This window comes from Wolffia australiana, chromosome 12, assembly GCF_029677425.1.
Source record: "Wolffia australiana isolate 7733 chromosome 12, ASM2967742v1".
Classification (NCBI taxonomy): Eukaryota; Viridiplantae; Streptophyta; class Magnoliopsida; order Alismatales; family Araceae; genus Wolffia; species Wolffia australiana.
The window spans coordinates 11,943,455-11,960,236 of NC_135846.1; the positions used below are offsets into that span (position 1 = coordinate 11,943,455).

The 16,782-nt window shown below is 46.4% G+C and overlaps 3 protein-coding genes across 4 annotated transcripts; all 3 read right to left on the reverse strand.

The window, feature by feature from the left end:
- Nucleotides 1–262: 262 nt before the first annotated feature.
- On the reverse strand, nt 263–2,700 carry LOC144710238 (protochlorophyllide reductase-like). The gene is made up of 5 exons (XM_078583947.1): nt 2,492–2,700; nt 2,321–2,422; nt 1,729–2,248; nt 1,302–1,660; nt 263–521 (listed from the first exon to the last, which is right to left on the reverse strand). The coding sequence occupies exons 1-5, from the start codon at nt 2,540–2,542 to the stop codon at nt 366–368; spliced, it is 1,188 nt and encodes a 395-aa protein (XP_078440073.1). The 5' UTR covers nt 2,543–2,700; the 3' UTR covers nt 263–365.
- Nucleotides 2,701–2,816: 116 nt separating this feature from the next.
- Nucleotides 2,817–5,955, reverse strand: LOC144710237 (uncharacterized). Of its 2 annotated transcripts, none has more exons than XM_078583945.1 (7): nt 4,742–5,955; nt 4,186–4,276; nt 3,770–3,927; nt 3,543–3,594; nt 3,385–3,467; nt 3,210–3,303; nt 2,817–3,142 (listed from the first exon to the last, which is right to left on the reverse strand). In XM_078583945.1, the coding sequence occupies exons 1-7, from the start codon at nt 5,930–5,932 to the stop codon at nt 2,817–2,819; spliced, it is 1,995 nt and encodes a 664-aa protein (XP_078440071.1). In that variant the 5' UTR covers nt 5,933–5,955. The 2 variants fall into 2 exon arrangements, with proteins under 2 accessions (XP_078440071.1, XP_078440072.1); XM_078583946.1 differs by having other exon boundaries at nt 2,967–3,129.
- Nucleotides 5,956–5,958: 3 nt separating this feature from the next.
- Nucleotides 5,959–8,213, reverse strand: LOC144710239 (RING/U-box superfamily protein). Its single transcript, XM_078583948.1, has 3 exons — nt 7,894–8,213; nt 6,918–6,976; nt 5,959–6,760 (listed from the first exon to the last, which is right to left on the reverse strand). The coding sequence occupies exons 1-3, from the start codon at nt 8,164–8,166 to the stop codon at nt 6,082–6,084; spliced, it is 1,011 nt and encodes a 336-aa protein (XP_078440074.1). The 5' UTR covers nt 8,167–8,213; the 3' UTR covers nt 5,959–6,081.
- Nucleotides 8,214–16,782: the final 8,569 nt, after the last annotated feature.

Below are 16,782 nucleotides of genomic sequence, written 5' to 3' on the forward strand. Positions count from 1 at the left end.
GCTCAACAAGTGGTTACATAAGAAGATGACCATTGCACAAAATAATTTTTGATTTAATGACACAATAGAGGGGGACACACCTGATTGTTCCCTATGCTCTTGATAAAATCCCACAAGACTGGAACAACTGAATACATTTTCCAACTTAATATCAATGACATTCAAGGATCAGAAGAAGGAATTATTTATCTAAGTAGCCTAGGTGGCAGAATCTAAATCTTTGTCTGCTAACAATGGAGGAGTGAGATTTGCAACTATGAAGAAGAGGAAAGAAGTGAGCGCCAATCTGCTCAAGCATGTATCACCAGGACAAAACTTCGCAACTAACAAAGCTCAACGGATAAGGAACAAGATAAGAGTAAGAATCAGGCCAAACCAACGAGCTTCTCGCTGAGCTCCCACAGCTTCCGGGCCTTCTCCGGATCGCTGGCCTCCTCCGACAGCTGGTTCTGGAACGATGCCGACTCCTTGTTCCAGCTCCAGTACACCCCCGACTTGGTCAGGCTGGGATCACTCACCACCTACATTACAACCACAACCCAGAGTTGCTTAAAGAGGAAAAGTAGCACCCTTGCTATCAGCTATAGCTTTTATCACAGTCAGCAGTACTTAACCTTAATACCCGGCACCATTTAAGGTACTGAGACAGATGACAGATGACTAAATGAGACTGACAGACAGGGACAGAATCGTCCGTCCAGCGACATCTCCAGACGACGGACGAATCTGGATGGAAAACCGCCGGATTCACATCCGACGGTTGAGATGTTGCCACATGGCCTTGCTAGGACAATTTATAATATATTATAACCTATTTAATATATTAAAAATATAAAATGTGTTTTTTGTCCGGGGACGAATTTCAGGACGAAAATTCGTCCCGGGAGGACTGGACGGGACGAAAATAGTCCGGAGATTATTGGACGGGACGGATTTGTCGGTGGACGAAAAACCGTCTCGTCCTTTGCCCCTGCGCTTATGTCGGACCAAAGACGGGACGAAATTCGTCCGGTCCCGTCCTTCGTCCACGTCCTGGACGATCCGGATCTATACTAGTAGGTTATTTAACCCGATCACAATAAAGGTTGCCATGAGTGTAAATGTTCAAGTGGGGTCTAAACTAACCTATACTGTGATGAGTTGCTGATGTTTTGTCGACGCCATGGACATCAAACACACTCAACACCATCCAAAACTCGTCATATTATCATCGCAAATGAGAGTTGTGCGTAAAGTTAACTATAATGCTAAAGCCAGAAAAGACTGACAAAAAGAGAGAAAGAGAGAAGAGGGTGAAGGACCTGGGCGAGCCTCTTGCCGGACTCTTCCTCGGAGACGTAGCCCTTGGTGATGTACTTCTGGAAGGGAGGGAAGAGGGTCCTGAAGAGCGGGATGTGAGACCGGAACAGCCCGGTCGTGGCGATGCAGCCCGGGTAGAGAGAAGCGAAGGTGATCCCCGTCTCCTCGTGGAACCGCCGGTGGAACTCCTGCATGGTGAGCATGTTGCACACCTTGCTGTCCTTGTACGCCTTCGCCCCGTCGAACTCCCCCCCGTTTATCATGGCCGCCGTGTTCACCCCGCTCAGTCCCCCCGCGAGCCCCCTCAGATCCCCCAGGTCCGCCTTCGGCGGCACGTTCCCCGCCAGCGTGTTCGTGTTCCCTGAGACATCCCCGATTTAATCGAAATTTTCGGAAAATTCTGCCGAGGGTTATGTTCTTCCTCCTCACCTGTGATGGAGCCGACGATGATGAGGCGCCGGCTGGGGTAGTCGGACTTCTGAAGGTCGTCGACGAGGAGCCTGGCGAGGAGGAAGTGGCCGAGGTGGTTGGTGCCGACGCTGAGCTCGAACCCGTCGGCGGTGAAGGTGGGCTCTTTGGCGGTGGGGAGGTACACGGCGGCGTTGCAGACGAGGACGTCGAGCGGCCGGCCGGTGCGGCGGAAGTTGTCGACGAACTGGCGGACGCTCTCCAGGGACGCGAGGTCGAGGTGGATGACGGAGTAGTTCTCCTTGTTCATGCCGGCCGCCTTGGCCGCCCTCTCCGCCTTGAGGAAGTCTCTGCAGGCCATGGTCACGTGCCATTTCCCCGTCTCCGCCAGGGCTTTCGCCGTGGCCAGCCCCAGCCCGGAAGAGGCCCCGGTGATGACCACGTTACTCTTCCTCAGCGTCTTCTTCCCGTCCGGCGAGGCCACGTTCACGGACGGCGAGGACACCGCCGCCTGCGCCCTAATTCCCAAATTCGCCTTCTTCTGCAACACACAAAAACCTCCCGTCAGATCCAGACGCTGTAATCAACCCTAATTTTAGAGCATTAAAATTACCCCCCGTGCGCTGATTCTAAGAGAGCGGGAGCCGAGGTTTTGCGTAACGTTTTCCGCGAGCGAGACCCCGAGAAAGCTCGTCTCCTTCACACCTCTTTTCCCCTGCAAGAACAAGAACATACGCTCAAACAAGAGCAAGAAGAACTAGTAGAATTAAGAAGTGGGGGTTACCTCATTACGGAGAGAGAGAGAAGGCAGCAGGGAGGAGGTTTGCAGAGCCATGGCCGGAGAAGGAACTGGGCTTTGTGGAAGTCGACGCAGAGCTCTGAGTGGCCGGAGGGATCCTTATAAGTGATAGCAAGTATCGGCCTGCGGAGCGAGATAAGAAGATAATACGAGGCCCAGGGGCCGCCACCTCAGCACCCGCCTTCCAATCGCGGCCCTCTTCCCGGATTTCCTCTTCACGTCCCCGCCGATCTTTTCTACTCACGTGAGGCCAACGTCTCAGAAGACGCCACGTGTCTCCAGGCCCCATTTCTAGATCTTTCGCGCGAACTCAGACTCTGATTGGGCCGCCGTAACTCTGGAACACTCTGACGTCACCCCCCCGGCTGGCGGTAACGATAACCATGGCGGAGTCAACGCTGACCGAACTACGGCGGAAGGCGGCGCCGCCCGGCCACGCCACCGCCGCTGACACGTCGCGGCAGTGGAAGAGCTCGTAGGACTGCGTGGTGGCGACCCCCCGGCCTTTGCTGCTGGTTGACCGTTGACCCGGGTCGTATCCCCAGATGTACACGTGGGAGTCCTCGCTGGCGCAGACCACGTGCTTCCCGTCCGGAGTCAACGACGCGGATATCTGGCTGCTCCTGTTCAAGAAACCTGGCCAGAGTAACCAACCCCGTCAACGGTAGAAAAGTCAACGGAGTCAGAGGATGAAACCGTTGACCTTTGAATCTCTGCACCACTTGGAGGCCGTCGACGACTCGGATCCGGGAGTCGGCGGAGGTGACGAGGACTTCGGTGGAGCTGCCCGGCACGAACTAGTCCAGTCCAGCGAAGAAAAAGTCAACGCCTTGGCCTCATATCTTCCATGTTCTTCTCGGTCAAACCCTTCTTCTCACCTGGAATCCAGTGACCTTCTTGTGGTGGGGCCTTTTCTTCTTGCTCTGAAGGTCAACTTGGGATCCGAGCTGGAGCTTGTTTCCTGAGGTACAGTCAACGGACCGGCAAGGCCAATGAGATTATGCCACGTAGAGCCACATCAGCGTCCAGCAGGTACCTGATACGTCGTACACGTGGCAGTTGCCTTTGTGGGAGCCAACCAGCGCACGCTAAGTGGATCAACAGAGGACAACCGTTGGATTTAGAGAGAGAGAGAGATAGAAAGCAGAAGCGAATTTACGAGCGATTTTTGACAAAGATTACAAAGTAAAGGTATCTATAACTTCCCCGCCTGGACCTACCTCCTATCCGACGAGTAGCTAATAGTGAGATAGAGAGGAGCACCTGGCCATCTGGGGTGTAGCAAGCAGCCGTGACCATTTCATGGACGTCCTTCCAGTCAACGACTTGGCGGCAGGGAATGCTCCATATGCGGACTTTGGAGTCTAATGATCCACTGATGAAGTGATTATCATCAACAGGATTAAACTGGATACAGGTCACTGTGAGGACAAGGGCAAGCCAGAATGGCTTAGATGGATTACAGTCCAATAAAAGTTCATGCTGGATATATATGTGTATAAATACCAAATGGCAAATAGATAAACACAGAAATTTAAAGACAGACAAACAGACAGATAGGCAGACAGGCATACATAAAGATAAAGACATAGAAATAACAACCGATCGTGGGAGACAGAAAGACAGAAATAGATGGATAGAGATTGAGAGAGAGGGGTTTAGGGGAATCATGTTTCTACCGTAGTCGCTGTGAGAGAATATCTTTAGGCATGAACTGCTAGACATGTGCCAGAGCCTCACGGTCTTGTCCATGGAAGATGAGAGCAGATGCTGAAAGTGCACGAGACAAGCAGGTGAAAACATTACTTATTTCTTTCCCTTTCTACAGAATGCCCTGTAGTTCTCTCTCTGCATCACAATGAGATAAACATATTAATGTCTCTCTGCACAGATCAAAGTTTATAACAAGAATTCGAACGTGTGAGCCGCTCCACTAGGTCCACTCATAGGAGGGCGTCATCTCTTTCTTTTCTGTGTTCTTCATTATGCCATTTCACATAAAATAATCTCATCATTACAATTGAAAGGTCAGATCTCTTAGAAGAGAGAGATAGAAGAGAAATCACTTGAAGAAAAGATACAGATAGAAAATTCCGATTAAATATTCGGCCCAATGATTTTAATTTACCTAAAACTAATAGTCATCCAGTGAGTGGATCATACTCACCTAAAATCAAAATCAGTAAGATGCAAGCTGATCAGTTTAGAACTATAAGGCGCAAAATGGGAATTTACCTCAGTTCTTGACCATGAAAGATCAAGCACGTCTCGGAGATGACCGCGGAAGGAACAAATCGGCTTATCCGACAATGCAAAGATGTTCTCAGGCATCACAATCTGATCGAAACTAGATGATTTTCTCACGGAATCAACCTTCGATCTCCGCATCTTCTCCGCCGAGCTGCCTCTCCCTTCGCTGTCGGACTCCGTCTCAATCACCTGCCAAATATGGATGATACAGTCCTCCCCAGCACTCCCAAGAAACTTTCCATCCAAGCTAAATTTAACAGTCCAGATCGATCCACCGTGAGCTCTGATCTCCTGGCTCAAGATCAGAGCCGTTAGATCTTTCCATGACTTCCCGTAATGCCGGACCTTCACCCTCTCCGGGACATGCTGCGCAATGTCCTGGCTATCATCAGTTGCAGAGCTCGACCTCCGAGATGACGTGTCTCGCTCATCGCTGCTTCGCTTCTCCCTCCGATGAACGACAGTTCTAATGCTCTTCATCCAGCCTGCTCCCGTCTTCTTCAACCTCAGCCGTTCCACATTCGGGTCAGAATTTCTGCGTTGATCATCCACGATCTGCCGCCGCATCAGTTCCTGAACGATGGGAGAGAGACCGACGACGGACGACTGGAATTCCTCCATCGTCAGCTGCCTCCCCGTTCCCACCTCTCTCAGATTCTTCCACATTCCATCTTCTCGCAGCTCCTTCACCACGAACTCCTCTCCGCTGTTAAGATTCTTGATCGTGCAATACAGATCTCCATCTTCTCGGGGACCTTCCTCTGCCGACGAAGGTTTGATCGTTGATATACGAAGATTTTCACGATCAAGATCTTGCGAAGATGTTGACCGCGCCACGGCGAGGGAGGAAGGATTGTCGCGGCTGTCCAGCACGTCATAGGAGGCCGATCTGCCGAGATCAACACGGCGATCGGCCTCGATTGTGGCTGGATCGGAACGGATCTGATCATCTTCGTCGCCGATCAATCCTAATCGTTGGAGCAGGCGGCGCCGCCGCTCCTCCACCGGAGCCGGCTCCGAGATCCACACATCGTACGTCCATGGAGAACCAGATCTGGAATTCCGACGACGGCTGCGCCGCCAGCGGAGGAGGTGATTCCGGCGATCCTCGTCGTCCTCCGATGAAGCCGCCGATGCACAGGATAAAGAATCGACGATCTCCTCCGAATTCTCCATGCCTTGTCCAGGCGACCTCCAATTCAAAATGAAGAACAGCAGTAATATATAGCTAGCTCTACGAAGGGGGGCCCACCGCCCCTCAACGAACTCGTACGGATTTCAACTAGAAGCGGGAATGCCAGGAACAGTAACGGTAACAAGTAGAGTCAGGAAGAAGATCGGTTGTCACGGTGCCAGCCAAAGGCGTGCCCGTCCTGAGCTCCGTCGCCGCCGCCGGGGAACTTAGCCCACCGGAACTGGGGAGGAACGGCGCCGCCCGCCATGTCGGCCTCCTTCGCCGCGCCGCCGTCGCCGCTGCCATAGCCTGCTGCCGCAGCCCACGCCATCGCTGGCGCCGGTGCCGCCGGCGGGAAGCCGAGGAGAGAGGCCTGCCCGCCGCCGCCTCCGCCGCCGTCGAGAGGGTAGCTGAACAACGGCGGCTGAGGCAGAAGCACCGGTACAGGATAATTGTGCAGCAGCAAGTTCTGGTCCGAGTCCTGCCGATGGAGGGGGAGATGGAACCAGTTGTATGGCGGGTTGCCGGGGGCGTCCGGATGCGGATCCGACGTCTGGGGCTGCTTCGGTGGCCTAAGCGGCGTCTGCTCCCGGGACAGGTTGCGGCGGGCTTCCGGCGGCTGAGTGTTCGAGGTGGGCGAGAAGCATGTCCTCGGGGCGTTGACCCCGTCTCGCTCGGCGTTGACTTGTAGGAGGTCCGCGTGGGCTTCGTGGACGTGGGCTTCGAACTCTGACTTCTTCAGGAAGGATTTCAGGCAGTGGGGGGCGGCACAGATGAAGATCCCTTCCATCATCTTGATCGTCTGGATCTTTTGGATGCGCTCGTCGCATCTGGGAACATGGGTTCATCATTTAATCGAAAATTACAGACCAAGGTATAATGGAGTTTATTATTTGAGACAATTATTTTTCACGGAACTTTGAAGCAGGAATAAATGTATAATAGCAGTTAATGGCCTTCTCGTAAAACGGAGAAATAAATACTCACAGATAACAGCTTGAATCGCTCCTTGCACATGTTAGGCAAAAAGCATGCTCGCAGGGCATCTGCGTCCAGGTAACGGGATCAGTCACAATAAATTTCTAAGATGAGCATTCCCGGGTTAAATAAGTAATAATGAATTTACATCAAATTGGGAAAATTGAGCCTGGAAATCAGAAATTAACAATTTGCGACCTTTTCTTAACTTGTTTCAGACCGAACACGGAATACATAACCGGCCTAGAGAGCAATTGATAACCAGACAGTATATGAAATAGATGGCCGATTGAAACATTTTCTCGCATTCGTTTGCAAACGGCAGCACAAGGAGATGGATATTGCAAAATTTTCCAACGGAGTAAAATAGTGAAAAGAAAAAATATTATTATCGCAGTATCACAATCGATCAAAGATGCAGTGGTTTCTCGGGCATCCACTTCTTGAGAGGAGATGATAGCTCCACACGCATTCTACAATTCCATCGTAAGACGTAAGCGGATTCTCCACTGTGGTCACAGAGTTTAAATCTTAATTACACTACGTAAATCAATTCCCAATCTTAACTGCTTCGAGAATAGGAAGAATCTTGGCCCCCTCCACAGAGACTATAACTTGCACCTCTTCCCCATCTAAAACTAAGTCAAACTGTCGTAAAATCATCTTTCGGGAGTCAGAACTAGGTCATTTCTAGACAAGAGACACAAAAAACAGATTGTCCAAAGATTAAGCGGCAAATTTTAATAGAAGTAATACAAAACAATAAAATCCGCTTAAAGGAAAATTCCAAATATTATTTGCGCTCTTATGATCTCCGAGTACGGACTCACTCGTAGATGTAACTAGCCCTATTTTAGAACACTAGACACACAAAAACTGAAATTAGCCACAAAAACTGATTCAAATCCGAGGAAAGCGATCCGATTACACTCCGTGACAAGTAAAAACAAATTGAACAGAAATCACGCGACGTGTTCCTTCTCACCAGACGGCCGTAGACGGCGATGGGATGGTCGCAGCAGACGCAGAAATGAACCCTCTCCCCCAAATGGCGACGAGAGCGCCGGCCAATGGATTTCACGAGCGAAGGCCGAGAAGAGGCGGTAATGGCGCCGAGGCTCTTGGCCACGGGAAGATCGGCGAGCACCAGATGATCAGGGCACGCCACGGTCACCGTCTCCGCCGCCGCCGGCGGCTTCGCCGCCGTAGCGCCGCCATCCAACGCCGAACCTCCCTTGCTTAGCCGAATCTGCAGCATCTTCCCTCTTCCTCGCCGATCCCTCGCTTCCCTCTCAAGCCCCCAAATTCACACTTCTCTTTCTCGTTTTACCTCCTCTAATCAACCTTCTAAAGAGATAGTCATCCAACCACAGGGCGCCACGTGTCATAACGTCGGTTAGTCCCCCTCGACGATCTACTAGCTAACCTAATCATGATTTATCGTTAACTTGGAATCAAGGTCGGAGAACGGATGACGGTTTGCGACGGACGGAACGGGACTGAATGTGTCCTTAGTTTAGGAACGATGGACGGGACGGGACGAAGATCGTCCTGCCCGACATACAGAATCAGCGCAGGGACGCCGACCGTCCCGTCCAGAGGTCTCAGGACAAATTTCTGTCCCAATTTTCGTCCAACTTCGCAGACTAGATGATTTTTTCATCCTAGGACGAAAAAACCGTCCCGTCCGCTTCACTCCACTATATCTGGGCATATTCCTTCGTTGAAGGACTGGACTTCAGGATCTGGGATTCGATCAAGGATTGTTAGATTAATTTCTTAATCGATGGACAATTATATATGTGTGTATATAATTGCATAGTATTTTGCTGTCAATTAGAAATCCTAACTAATGTAATTCGCATAATTATAATGACGGGATTTAGAAGTTTATAACAATAAGTATGGTTATTAAATATGGGGAGACTAAGTCTACCTTAATTATAATGATGAAATTAATCAAGATAGACTAAAGAGGATTAAGTATCACCTCTTTCTATAAATAGGGGCCAGGTCCTTGGGTCGTAAGGTGATTGAATTTTCTCTTGAGCATTCCATTACTGAGAAAACTTCAAGAAGACATCTTGTATTGATCCAAAAGGCCAACCCTCAAGACTGTTCAATTTGACTAAGAGAAGACGTGATGGATAGAGGTATGTTTTGCATTCATTTTCATTCATGTAAAGAATCAGCGCAAGCCTCTTGTAGATCTGACACTAATATCCGCCTGATATCTCATATCCAGATCAAATAAAGATGATTTCTGATACAAGATGAAGGATTTCAGACTAATATCGAATATCCTCCCAATACTTTGAGACATATTATAGAGGTCAAGACCTAGCAGATACCTGTACCAATTATCGTTTTTGATATCAAAATCCAACTTTGGCATCTCGAAATCCATACCAGAAAATAAGTATCCGGATATGAATATTTGCTATTTGGATGACATTTTAAATAAGCACACACTGTCCCATATGGAAAAAGGAAAAATTAAAAACACTCTATCCTCCCCATAAAATGTACTGGACTCATTTTGGGCCTCACTGTCCACGCTACTGGACTCATTTTGAGACGGACCAGATAATTGTGAACTACTACTAAAACAATCAGCATAAATTGATTGAATATAGATGAAATCCATTAAGAAACATCATCTATACTCAAATATAGTAAGTATAACTCCTAAAGCTTAATTACACAGTTATGTGGCTCCCATTAAAAAGATAAATTGTGTAAATATAGTTTTATTAATATGTGAGATATCGAAAAAACCAATTTATGATATCGTGATCCAACCCTTGATTTCTCGAAATCTGACATGATATCAGATATCGTCATCCAACTCTTGATTTTTCAATTTTCAAGACCAATATCTAGTAATGTCATATGGCCCTTGACTTTTTGACATCCAACACTGACATCTGATATCGTCATCCAACCCTTAAGATGAACATATTTACTCAAATCGAGATGGATAACTGAATCAAATATTAGAACTGTTGCAACAAGTATTGTCATCTAATACTCTCATCAAATATCTAGATATCGGCAAAACATATATCTGATAAGACCATTTCTAACATACACTTCAGCACACATCCCAATATCAGGCTACGAATGGGCAAACAGTAATCTGACATCAACCATTTGGATCATTAAATCAATTTAGACTTTATCCTACCCATTGGGTTGGGTTGTATTGAATGTTTGGATTGAATAATACAAACCAATTTGATTTGAACTGCCTGGTTCAGATCAGATTAGATAGACTAGCTCAAATTAATAAAAAAATAAATAAGCATAATAATGAATGATACACAGAGAGAGAGAGAGAGAGAGAGAGAGAGAGAGAGAGAGAGAGAGAGAGAGAGAGAGAGAGAGAGAGAGAGAGAGAGAGAGAGAGAGAGAGAGAGAGAGAGAGCAGCAAGAGAGCTAGATCCATAGAGAGCACATGCGAGAAACAAACACAAAAAGAGGGAAGGAGAGAGAGGTAGACAAGGGTGAGAGAGTGTGTGAGACAAAAAGAGCAAGAGAGAGAACAGGAGAGAGGTATGAAGATTGAACACCATTGACCTTAAGTCAATACATGGATTTTGATGAATTTAACCTTTGAAGCCGACATACATTTTTGTCAATGCATGCGATCGGTCAACAAGTTACCACTCCATGGTCAAACTCTTCTCAAGCCATGATAAAACAAATTGAAATCATATTTAACGAGTTTAGGATGCATTAGATGATGGAAATATATGTGGCCGGCAAGCCAATCACACATTCCACATCTCGTTCCATGTTCATTAATAGAACATATTCATTATAGAGCACGTGTGATGCTGATAATGAAGTCAATGAGTATATGATGGGACTTAGTGAATTATGATGAGATCGTAATACATAGATCACTAGCTCTTGAGCATGTGTTCTAAACATTCCTATTGAAAGGATACGCAAGAAGGACATCAAAGTATTCGGATAGAATAACACTATCTAGCCTCACTCATATGATGAGTATGGTCGTTCTCGTAGCCATTAGTGTGGAGACACTAAGGATAGATAGTGGGTGCTCTTTAGTGGAAAGAGTTCACTAAATTGATCCGTACGAATCCCTGAATGGTATTATACCGAACTGTCAATCATGTTGATTCAAGTCATGATTGTGTAAGTGGTCCTTAGACCTGAGACACCAAAGACGTCTTGTGGACGGACTGTTGTACTTTGGCGATGGCCAACGAGTCTCTAATCATGGGATTCTAAACGGTCTTAGTTAGGGTACATCAAGAAGTTCACAAAGACGATTGAGTGGTCAAGATGGGATCGTCTACCCTCGGTATAAGAGGTGACAACTCAAGGAAAATGATGTGATGAAGTTCTTGGCCAAGGCAGTGAAATATCAGAGAAGAGTTCTCCGATGATTTCCGAATGCATCAATACTAACTCGGATGATCGATGAGGGTTTGACAGTTGACCATACCCTAAGTCGTCCAAGGAGCGTCAAGTAGATGAGGGATTATACCTACACGATAATCGATGACGAACAGGTTCAATGAGTGAGTCGATACACACTCCACGTATTGGAGACTCGACGTATCGATTATGTCTTCTAGAACACGAGGTGTAGCTTGGCACCCCACGTGTTGGAGACTCGACCTATCGATTTGGTTAAATCGATCTGACATTAATTAATCTATATGATGATATAGTTAATTAATTTGGAAGGTCAATAAAGGTTATTGAGCCGTTAGAGTCATTAGCTAGACTGATACATTGGCCTAGAGGGTCACACGCAAATGGTCTTTTGAACGTCAAAAGATATACTTAAGTTTGAGGTTTTTTATGAAAAATATCCACTTAGTATAAATAAGGGAAGGCCCTGAACGAAATTCACCTAGGTCAGAATTGTTGAGGGGCCTTTCCCTTTCTTCTCCCATCTCCCAATACGCCCTCTCCCTCCTCGATGTGATCGGGACAACGTAACGACGCCGACGAGGAAAGAACGGGGCTCATCAATGAGAAGGAGGAGATCCGACATGCCAAGGACCGCGTGGATACATCTAGAGGCTGCACACTTGAGCAGCTCGACTCGTCTCACTCTGGGATTGAAGAAATCACGAATGAGATTCGTGGAAAGGTACTTCGTTTAATGTTTTTGTTGATGCCATTTGGTTAGTTCAAGTCTTCCGCTACGAATCGTTTTGATTTATTCATCCATGTCAAGTCCTCTAGAACCCAACATTAGACACTTGTAATCATACATCCACATTGTTGGGTTTTATGCTTTGGTTCGTCCATGGAAAAACACCTTCCATGGATGCGGAAGCGTGGTCGATCGATTCTCAATCGATCTTTAAAACAAAACATTGCAAGTAACTTTTGGGGAACTCGTTCCAACGTTGATTTTTCCGCTCCGAGATTGTTCTAAAGCCGTTCACACGTCCGGCCTCTAGAAGTATCCACGCGATTACTCGACGCTTGGATCTCCACGTCTTCTTCTTCAACGCTTCTTGAAAATCTAGATCTCCTCACCATGAAGACACTCTTCCTTGGATGAGTGGAGAAGAGAGTAGAGAGGGGGAGAGGCTCTCAAATCAGGCTTGCATGGGTGCTTCAAATGAGACCCCTTTTTCTTTTTATATTTCACTTAAGTTTTTTCTCAAAAACCCTCCACAGTAAAATATATCCACCAATGCCCTTATGACCTTGTGCGTGTGACCCTCTAGGCCCATGTATTATTCTAGTTAATAAATTTAATGGCCCAATAATATTTATTGACCAACCTTATTAATTAACTATATCAATACATAGATTAATTAAATAAGAATCGATTTAACCCAAATGATAGGTTAAGTTTCCAGCCCGTGGGGTGCCAAGCTACACCTCGTGCTCTAGAAGATATCGAGTAGTCTCGAACTCTCTCATGGAACCTTGTATAATCCATCATCCGAGCGAGACTCTCGAACAACTTAGAGTATGATTTATTGTCAAACCCTAATCCGTCATTCGATTAGTACTGATGCGTAACGAGGATCATTAGAGAACGCCTTCTCCAATATCCTCACTACCTTGTCCAGGGTAGTGAGGAAATTCCTTGTCATCTTCCTTGAGTCATTCTCCTCTTATACCGAGGGCGTATGATCCCATCTTGACCACTCAATCATCTCCGTAAGCTTCTTACTACATCCGATCTATAACTTATTTGAATCCCATGATTAGAGGCTCATAAGTCATAGTCCAAATGTAGTCATCTACTCACGAGATGTCCTTGGTGTCTCAGGTCAGTGGATCACTTATGCAACCGAGACTTGAATCAACTTGATTGACGTTTAGGTATAATACCATTCAGGGATTCGTACAGATCAATTCAGTGAAATCTTTCTCTTAAGAGCACCCACTATCTGTCCTTAGTGTCGCTACACTAATAGCCACAGGATCAGCTATACTTATCGAATAAGTAGGATCAGCTAGTGCTATTCTATTTGGATAATTTGATGTCCGTCTTGACTATCCTCGAATATGAATATTTAGAATACATGTTTAAAGACCAGTGATCACTGTATTCTGATCTCATCATAATTCACTAAGTCATTGCATGTATTCATGGACTTCATTATAAACATCACACGGAATAATAATGAACGTAAATATTTTATTCAATGGACTTAAATAAACATAATAGTGTGATTGCCTATGAAACGATATTACATAGTTGACTTAGCATATAAGGTCAATGAGTCACACATATGCTCTTTGACTCCAAATTTGGGTGGTCAATCACATACTTCATATATTACCAAAACCCAAAATTTAGATTGATTCAAACTAGTTTCAGCATTCTAAAACATAAACCAATGCATGATATCTGTTTTCGGGTCAACCATTAGTCATTTAATTAAATATTTTTTACAGAGTATTTAAGTCAAAATTATAATCTATCTTTAAATGGAATAAATTACAAATGTTATTGAAGAATCTTAAAACATTTATTTCAGAATTTTATGAAGAGCTATTTGATAGATAGAGGTGTTGCTATCAGAACTTGCTTGTCTCAGGTCAACATTGTGTTAATTAATTGAACAATATCTCCATGAGTATTTGAGAATAGAGGATTCACACATTAGATTGTGGTCTATAATTTCACCATTGACGTTGAGACTTTGCCATTATCTTATTATATTTATTCTCTTTCCTAACTGGACAATATGACATCACCTAATGCACGTAAGAGGTTCTCCAGATTTCCTACAATGGCCCTCCACAAAGTGCACTTGATAAGATGAAAGAAAATGTCAATACAGGTAAGGTTTTATTAATTTTATTTTAAAAATTGCTCATTTATGGCGCCACCCATCTCCCTAAATAAAATAAAATCTCATTTCTCCTTTGATGGGGGACCATTTAGCTTTGAAGACCCGGTCTCAAGCACTTCGTTGAGCAAGGGCTGACACGCGAGATCCAGTCTTCAAAGTACTTGGCCTCATCAATGGGCCCCAGAGGTTTGATGCTATGTTTAACTTATTTTTCCTTGATTTGTAGGCCTTGTATGTCAGCCCTGTATTTGTTTGTCCTCATTTGTTTGGGCCGCTGTACAGACCTATATGTTTTTTTGTGTGTGAGCCCGTGAGTGGGCGTGTTAGTGGGTCTCTCTCCTATTAGGGGCCCCTAAAACCCTTTAATTGGGCATTCTCCACTTTATTTCTAATTGGGAAGGCCCATATTTACCTCCTATAAAGGGGGGAAGGCACCCACAGGAAGAGGGAGAAGAATAATTTTGAAAAAATGTGAACTTTGATAGATTTTTCCTTTTAATTTAGGTGTTTATTTAGTTTTTCTAGGTTTTCCACATAATTAAAAAAATGCCACCGCAAATTTGAAAATAGTAACTCTAGCATTTGTCAGAAACGGTGCCACCTTCGCCGAAGCCTCGCCTGTCGCCATTGCCGGCACTCTTGCCTACGACCACCGCACCCCGAAACCGCTTGCCCCATCGTTGCAGCTGCCAAGCCACAATCATGGTGTCGCTATGGCTTCAATCGCAACCATGGTGGTATCCGCGGTCACCGTAGGCAGCCATGGTCACCGCCACTAGTCGCCGCGGCAACCGCAACGTTGAAAGCAGCTGCAACCGCCATCACCAATCGCCATCGCTGCCACCAGCCACCACTACAACCACAACCTCCGCCACTAAGCGCGATCGACTTTGCCATCACGCCGCTGCGTCTGTCGTCCCGTCCTGCGACTGTTACGCCCACCGCCATACTTTGTCGTCGCGCCTTCTGCTGTGTGGGTCGCGTCATCTGCCTCTGTGCCAACTGCCATGCTCGTCACCGCATCTGCCTTTATGCCCCCTGCCACACTTTGCCTTTATGCTCGCTGCCGCACCTTGCCGTTGTGCCTGTCGCCGCCCCGCCGTAGCTCCTGCAGTTGTGCATTATGCTGCAGACCTACTGTCGCCGCACCCACCGTTGGTGCTTGTCAATGTTGTGCATGCAACTGCTGGCTTGCTGACGTCGCTGCACCTGCCGTTATCGTACCCATCGCTGCCACATCTCGCCACCACGTCCCACAATCATGCCCGTCATCGTGCCCATGGCTGCTGCATCCTGCTGCCATGTCCCGCCACTGCATCATGTCATCGAGCTCGTCGCCGCCTCTTGTCAGTGCTTGCTGTCGCCATTCATCATTGCCCGGCCTAACACCTAGTCATCCCTCGACCCCGTTATCACTGACACAAAGATCAGGTCCGTACAAATCAGGTATACTCACACTTCTTCCCTTTTTATGATTTTAGTTATTTTTTCCGTACCTTCCGAGCATGTCTCCACCGCTGGGGTAAGGTTAGTGATAAATAGAAATACATCAGTGGGATAGGTTTCTATGGGTATGACCTTGGTTGGCGTGTCGAAGGTGCATGCACTAGCGGCAAGAGCCATACTCGCACTGTCAGCCTTCAACCGATCGTTCAGGTCACCAGGAGCCTAGTGGCATTTCCGGTTCACGCTTACCATAACCTTGTGGTCTTTTGTGTCTGTCGACACCGGGTTTTAGACTTATTGATTTTACCATCATATCATCATTTGTGCTACGCCCACATTATTTGTCTCCGCTCCATGACATTACCACCCCCACTCGACTTGTGGTGTAACACGAGCCGTTCGATCTCAACATCCTTTGTGTTACATCATCCTTTGTAGTAAGTCAAGAATTAATCTCTTTCTCTCACTTAATATTTTAAGTCAGGTTTAATGGAGCATTCTCCTTTAAAGAATATAAATTGATAAAGGGATCTAACTATCCATATAATCGCCTAGACTAATGGGAGATCAAGATTGTTTGAAGTAATAATTCCTCTTTCTCAGTGTTAGTCCAAGTGGCTAAGGTGTTGGGTTCTAGAGGCCTAGATCTGGATGAACAGACCATAACGATGCGCAGCGGAAGACTTTTGCGAATCGAACGACATCAACAAAAACATTGAAATGATGTACCTTTGCACGAATCTCATTCGTGATTTCTTCGATCCCGGAGCGAGACGAGTTGAGCTGCTCAAGTGTGCAGCCTCTAGACGTATCCACACGGTCCTTGGCGCGTTGGATCTCCTCCTTCTCGTTGACGACCCCGTTCTATCTCCGTCGGCGTCGTTACGTCATCCCGATCACATCAAGGATGGAGAGGGGGTGTGGGGAGAGTGGAGAAGAAGGGGAAAGACCCCTGAAAAATTCTGGCCTGGGTGAATTTTGTTCAGGGCCTTCCCCTATTTATACTAAGTGAGTATTTTTTATAAAAACCCCTAAAACTTAAGTATATCTTCTAACGTCCAAAAGACCATTTGCTTGTGACCCTCTAGGCCCATGTATCAGTCTAGTTAACGACTCCA

What these genes read in the sequence shown, in the direction of transcription:
- LOC144710238 (XM_078583947.1), bottom strand. Translation starts at nt 2,542, where the DNA reads ATGGCTCTGCAAACCTCCTCCCTGCTGCCTTCTCTCTCTCTCCGTAAT. An exon ending in TTAGAATCAGCGCACGGGGG is followed by an intron (nt 2,249 to 2,320) that starts GTAATTTTAATG and finishes TGTGTGTTGCAG; the next exon opens with AAGAAGGCGAATTTGGGAAT. An exon ending in CATCGTCGGCTCCATCACAG is followed by an intron (nt 1,661 to 1,728) that starts GTGAGGAGGAAG and finishes GGGATGTCTCAG; the next exon opens with GGAACACGAACACGCTGGCG.
- LOC144710239 (XM_078583948.1), bottom strand. Translation starts at nt 8,166, where the DNA reads ATGCTGCAGATTCGGCTAAGCAAGGGAGGTTCGGCGTTGGATGGCGGC. An exon ending in TCGCCGTCTACGGCCGTCTG is followed by an intron (nt 6,977 to 7,893) that starts GTGAGAAGGAAC and finishes ACCTGGACGCAG; the next exon opens with ATGCCCTGCGAGCATGCTTT. An exon ending in AGCGATTCAAGCTGTTATCT is followed by an intron (nt 6,761 to 6,917) that starts GTGAGTATTTAT and finishes CCATGTTCCCAG; the next exon opens with ATGCGACGAGCGCATCCAAA.
- LOC144710237 (XM_078583945.1), bottom strand. Translation starts at nt 5,932, where the DNA reads ATGGAGAATTCGGAGGAGATCGTCGATTCTTTATCCTGTGCATCGGCG. An exon ending in AGAAGGTCACTGGATTCCAG is followed by an intron (nt 3,304 to 3,384) that starts GTGAGAAGAAGG and finishes GGACTGGACTAG; the next exon opens with TTCGTGCCGGGCAGCTCCAC. An exon ending in AGTGGTGCAGAGATTCAAAG is followed by an intron (nt 3,143 to 3,209) that starts GTCAACGGTTTC and finishes TACTCTGGCCAG; the next exon opens with GTTTCTTGAACAGGAGCAGC.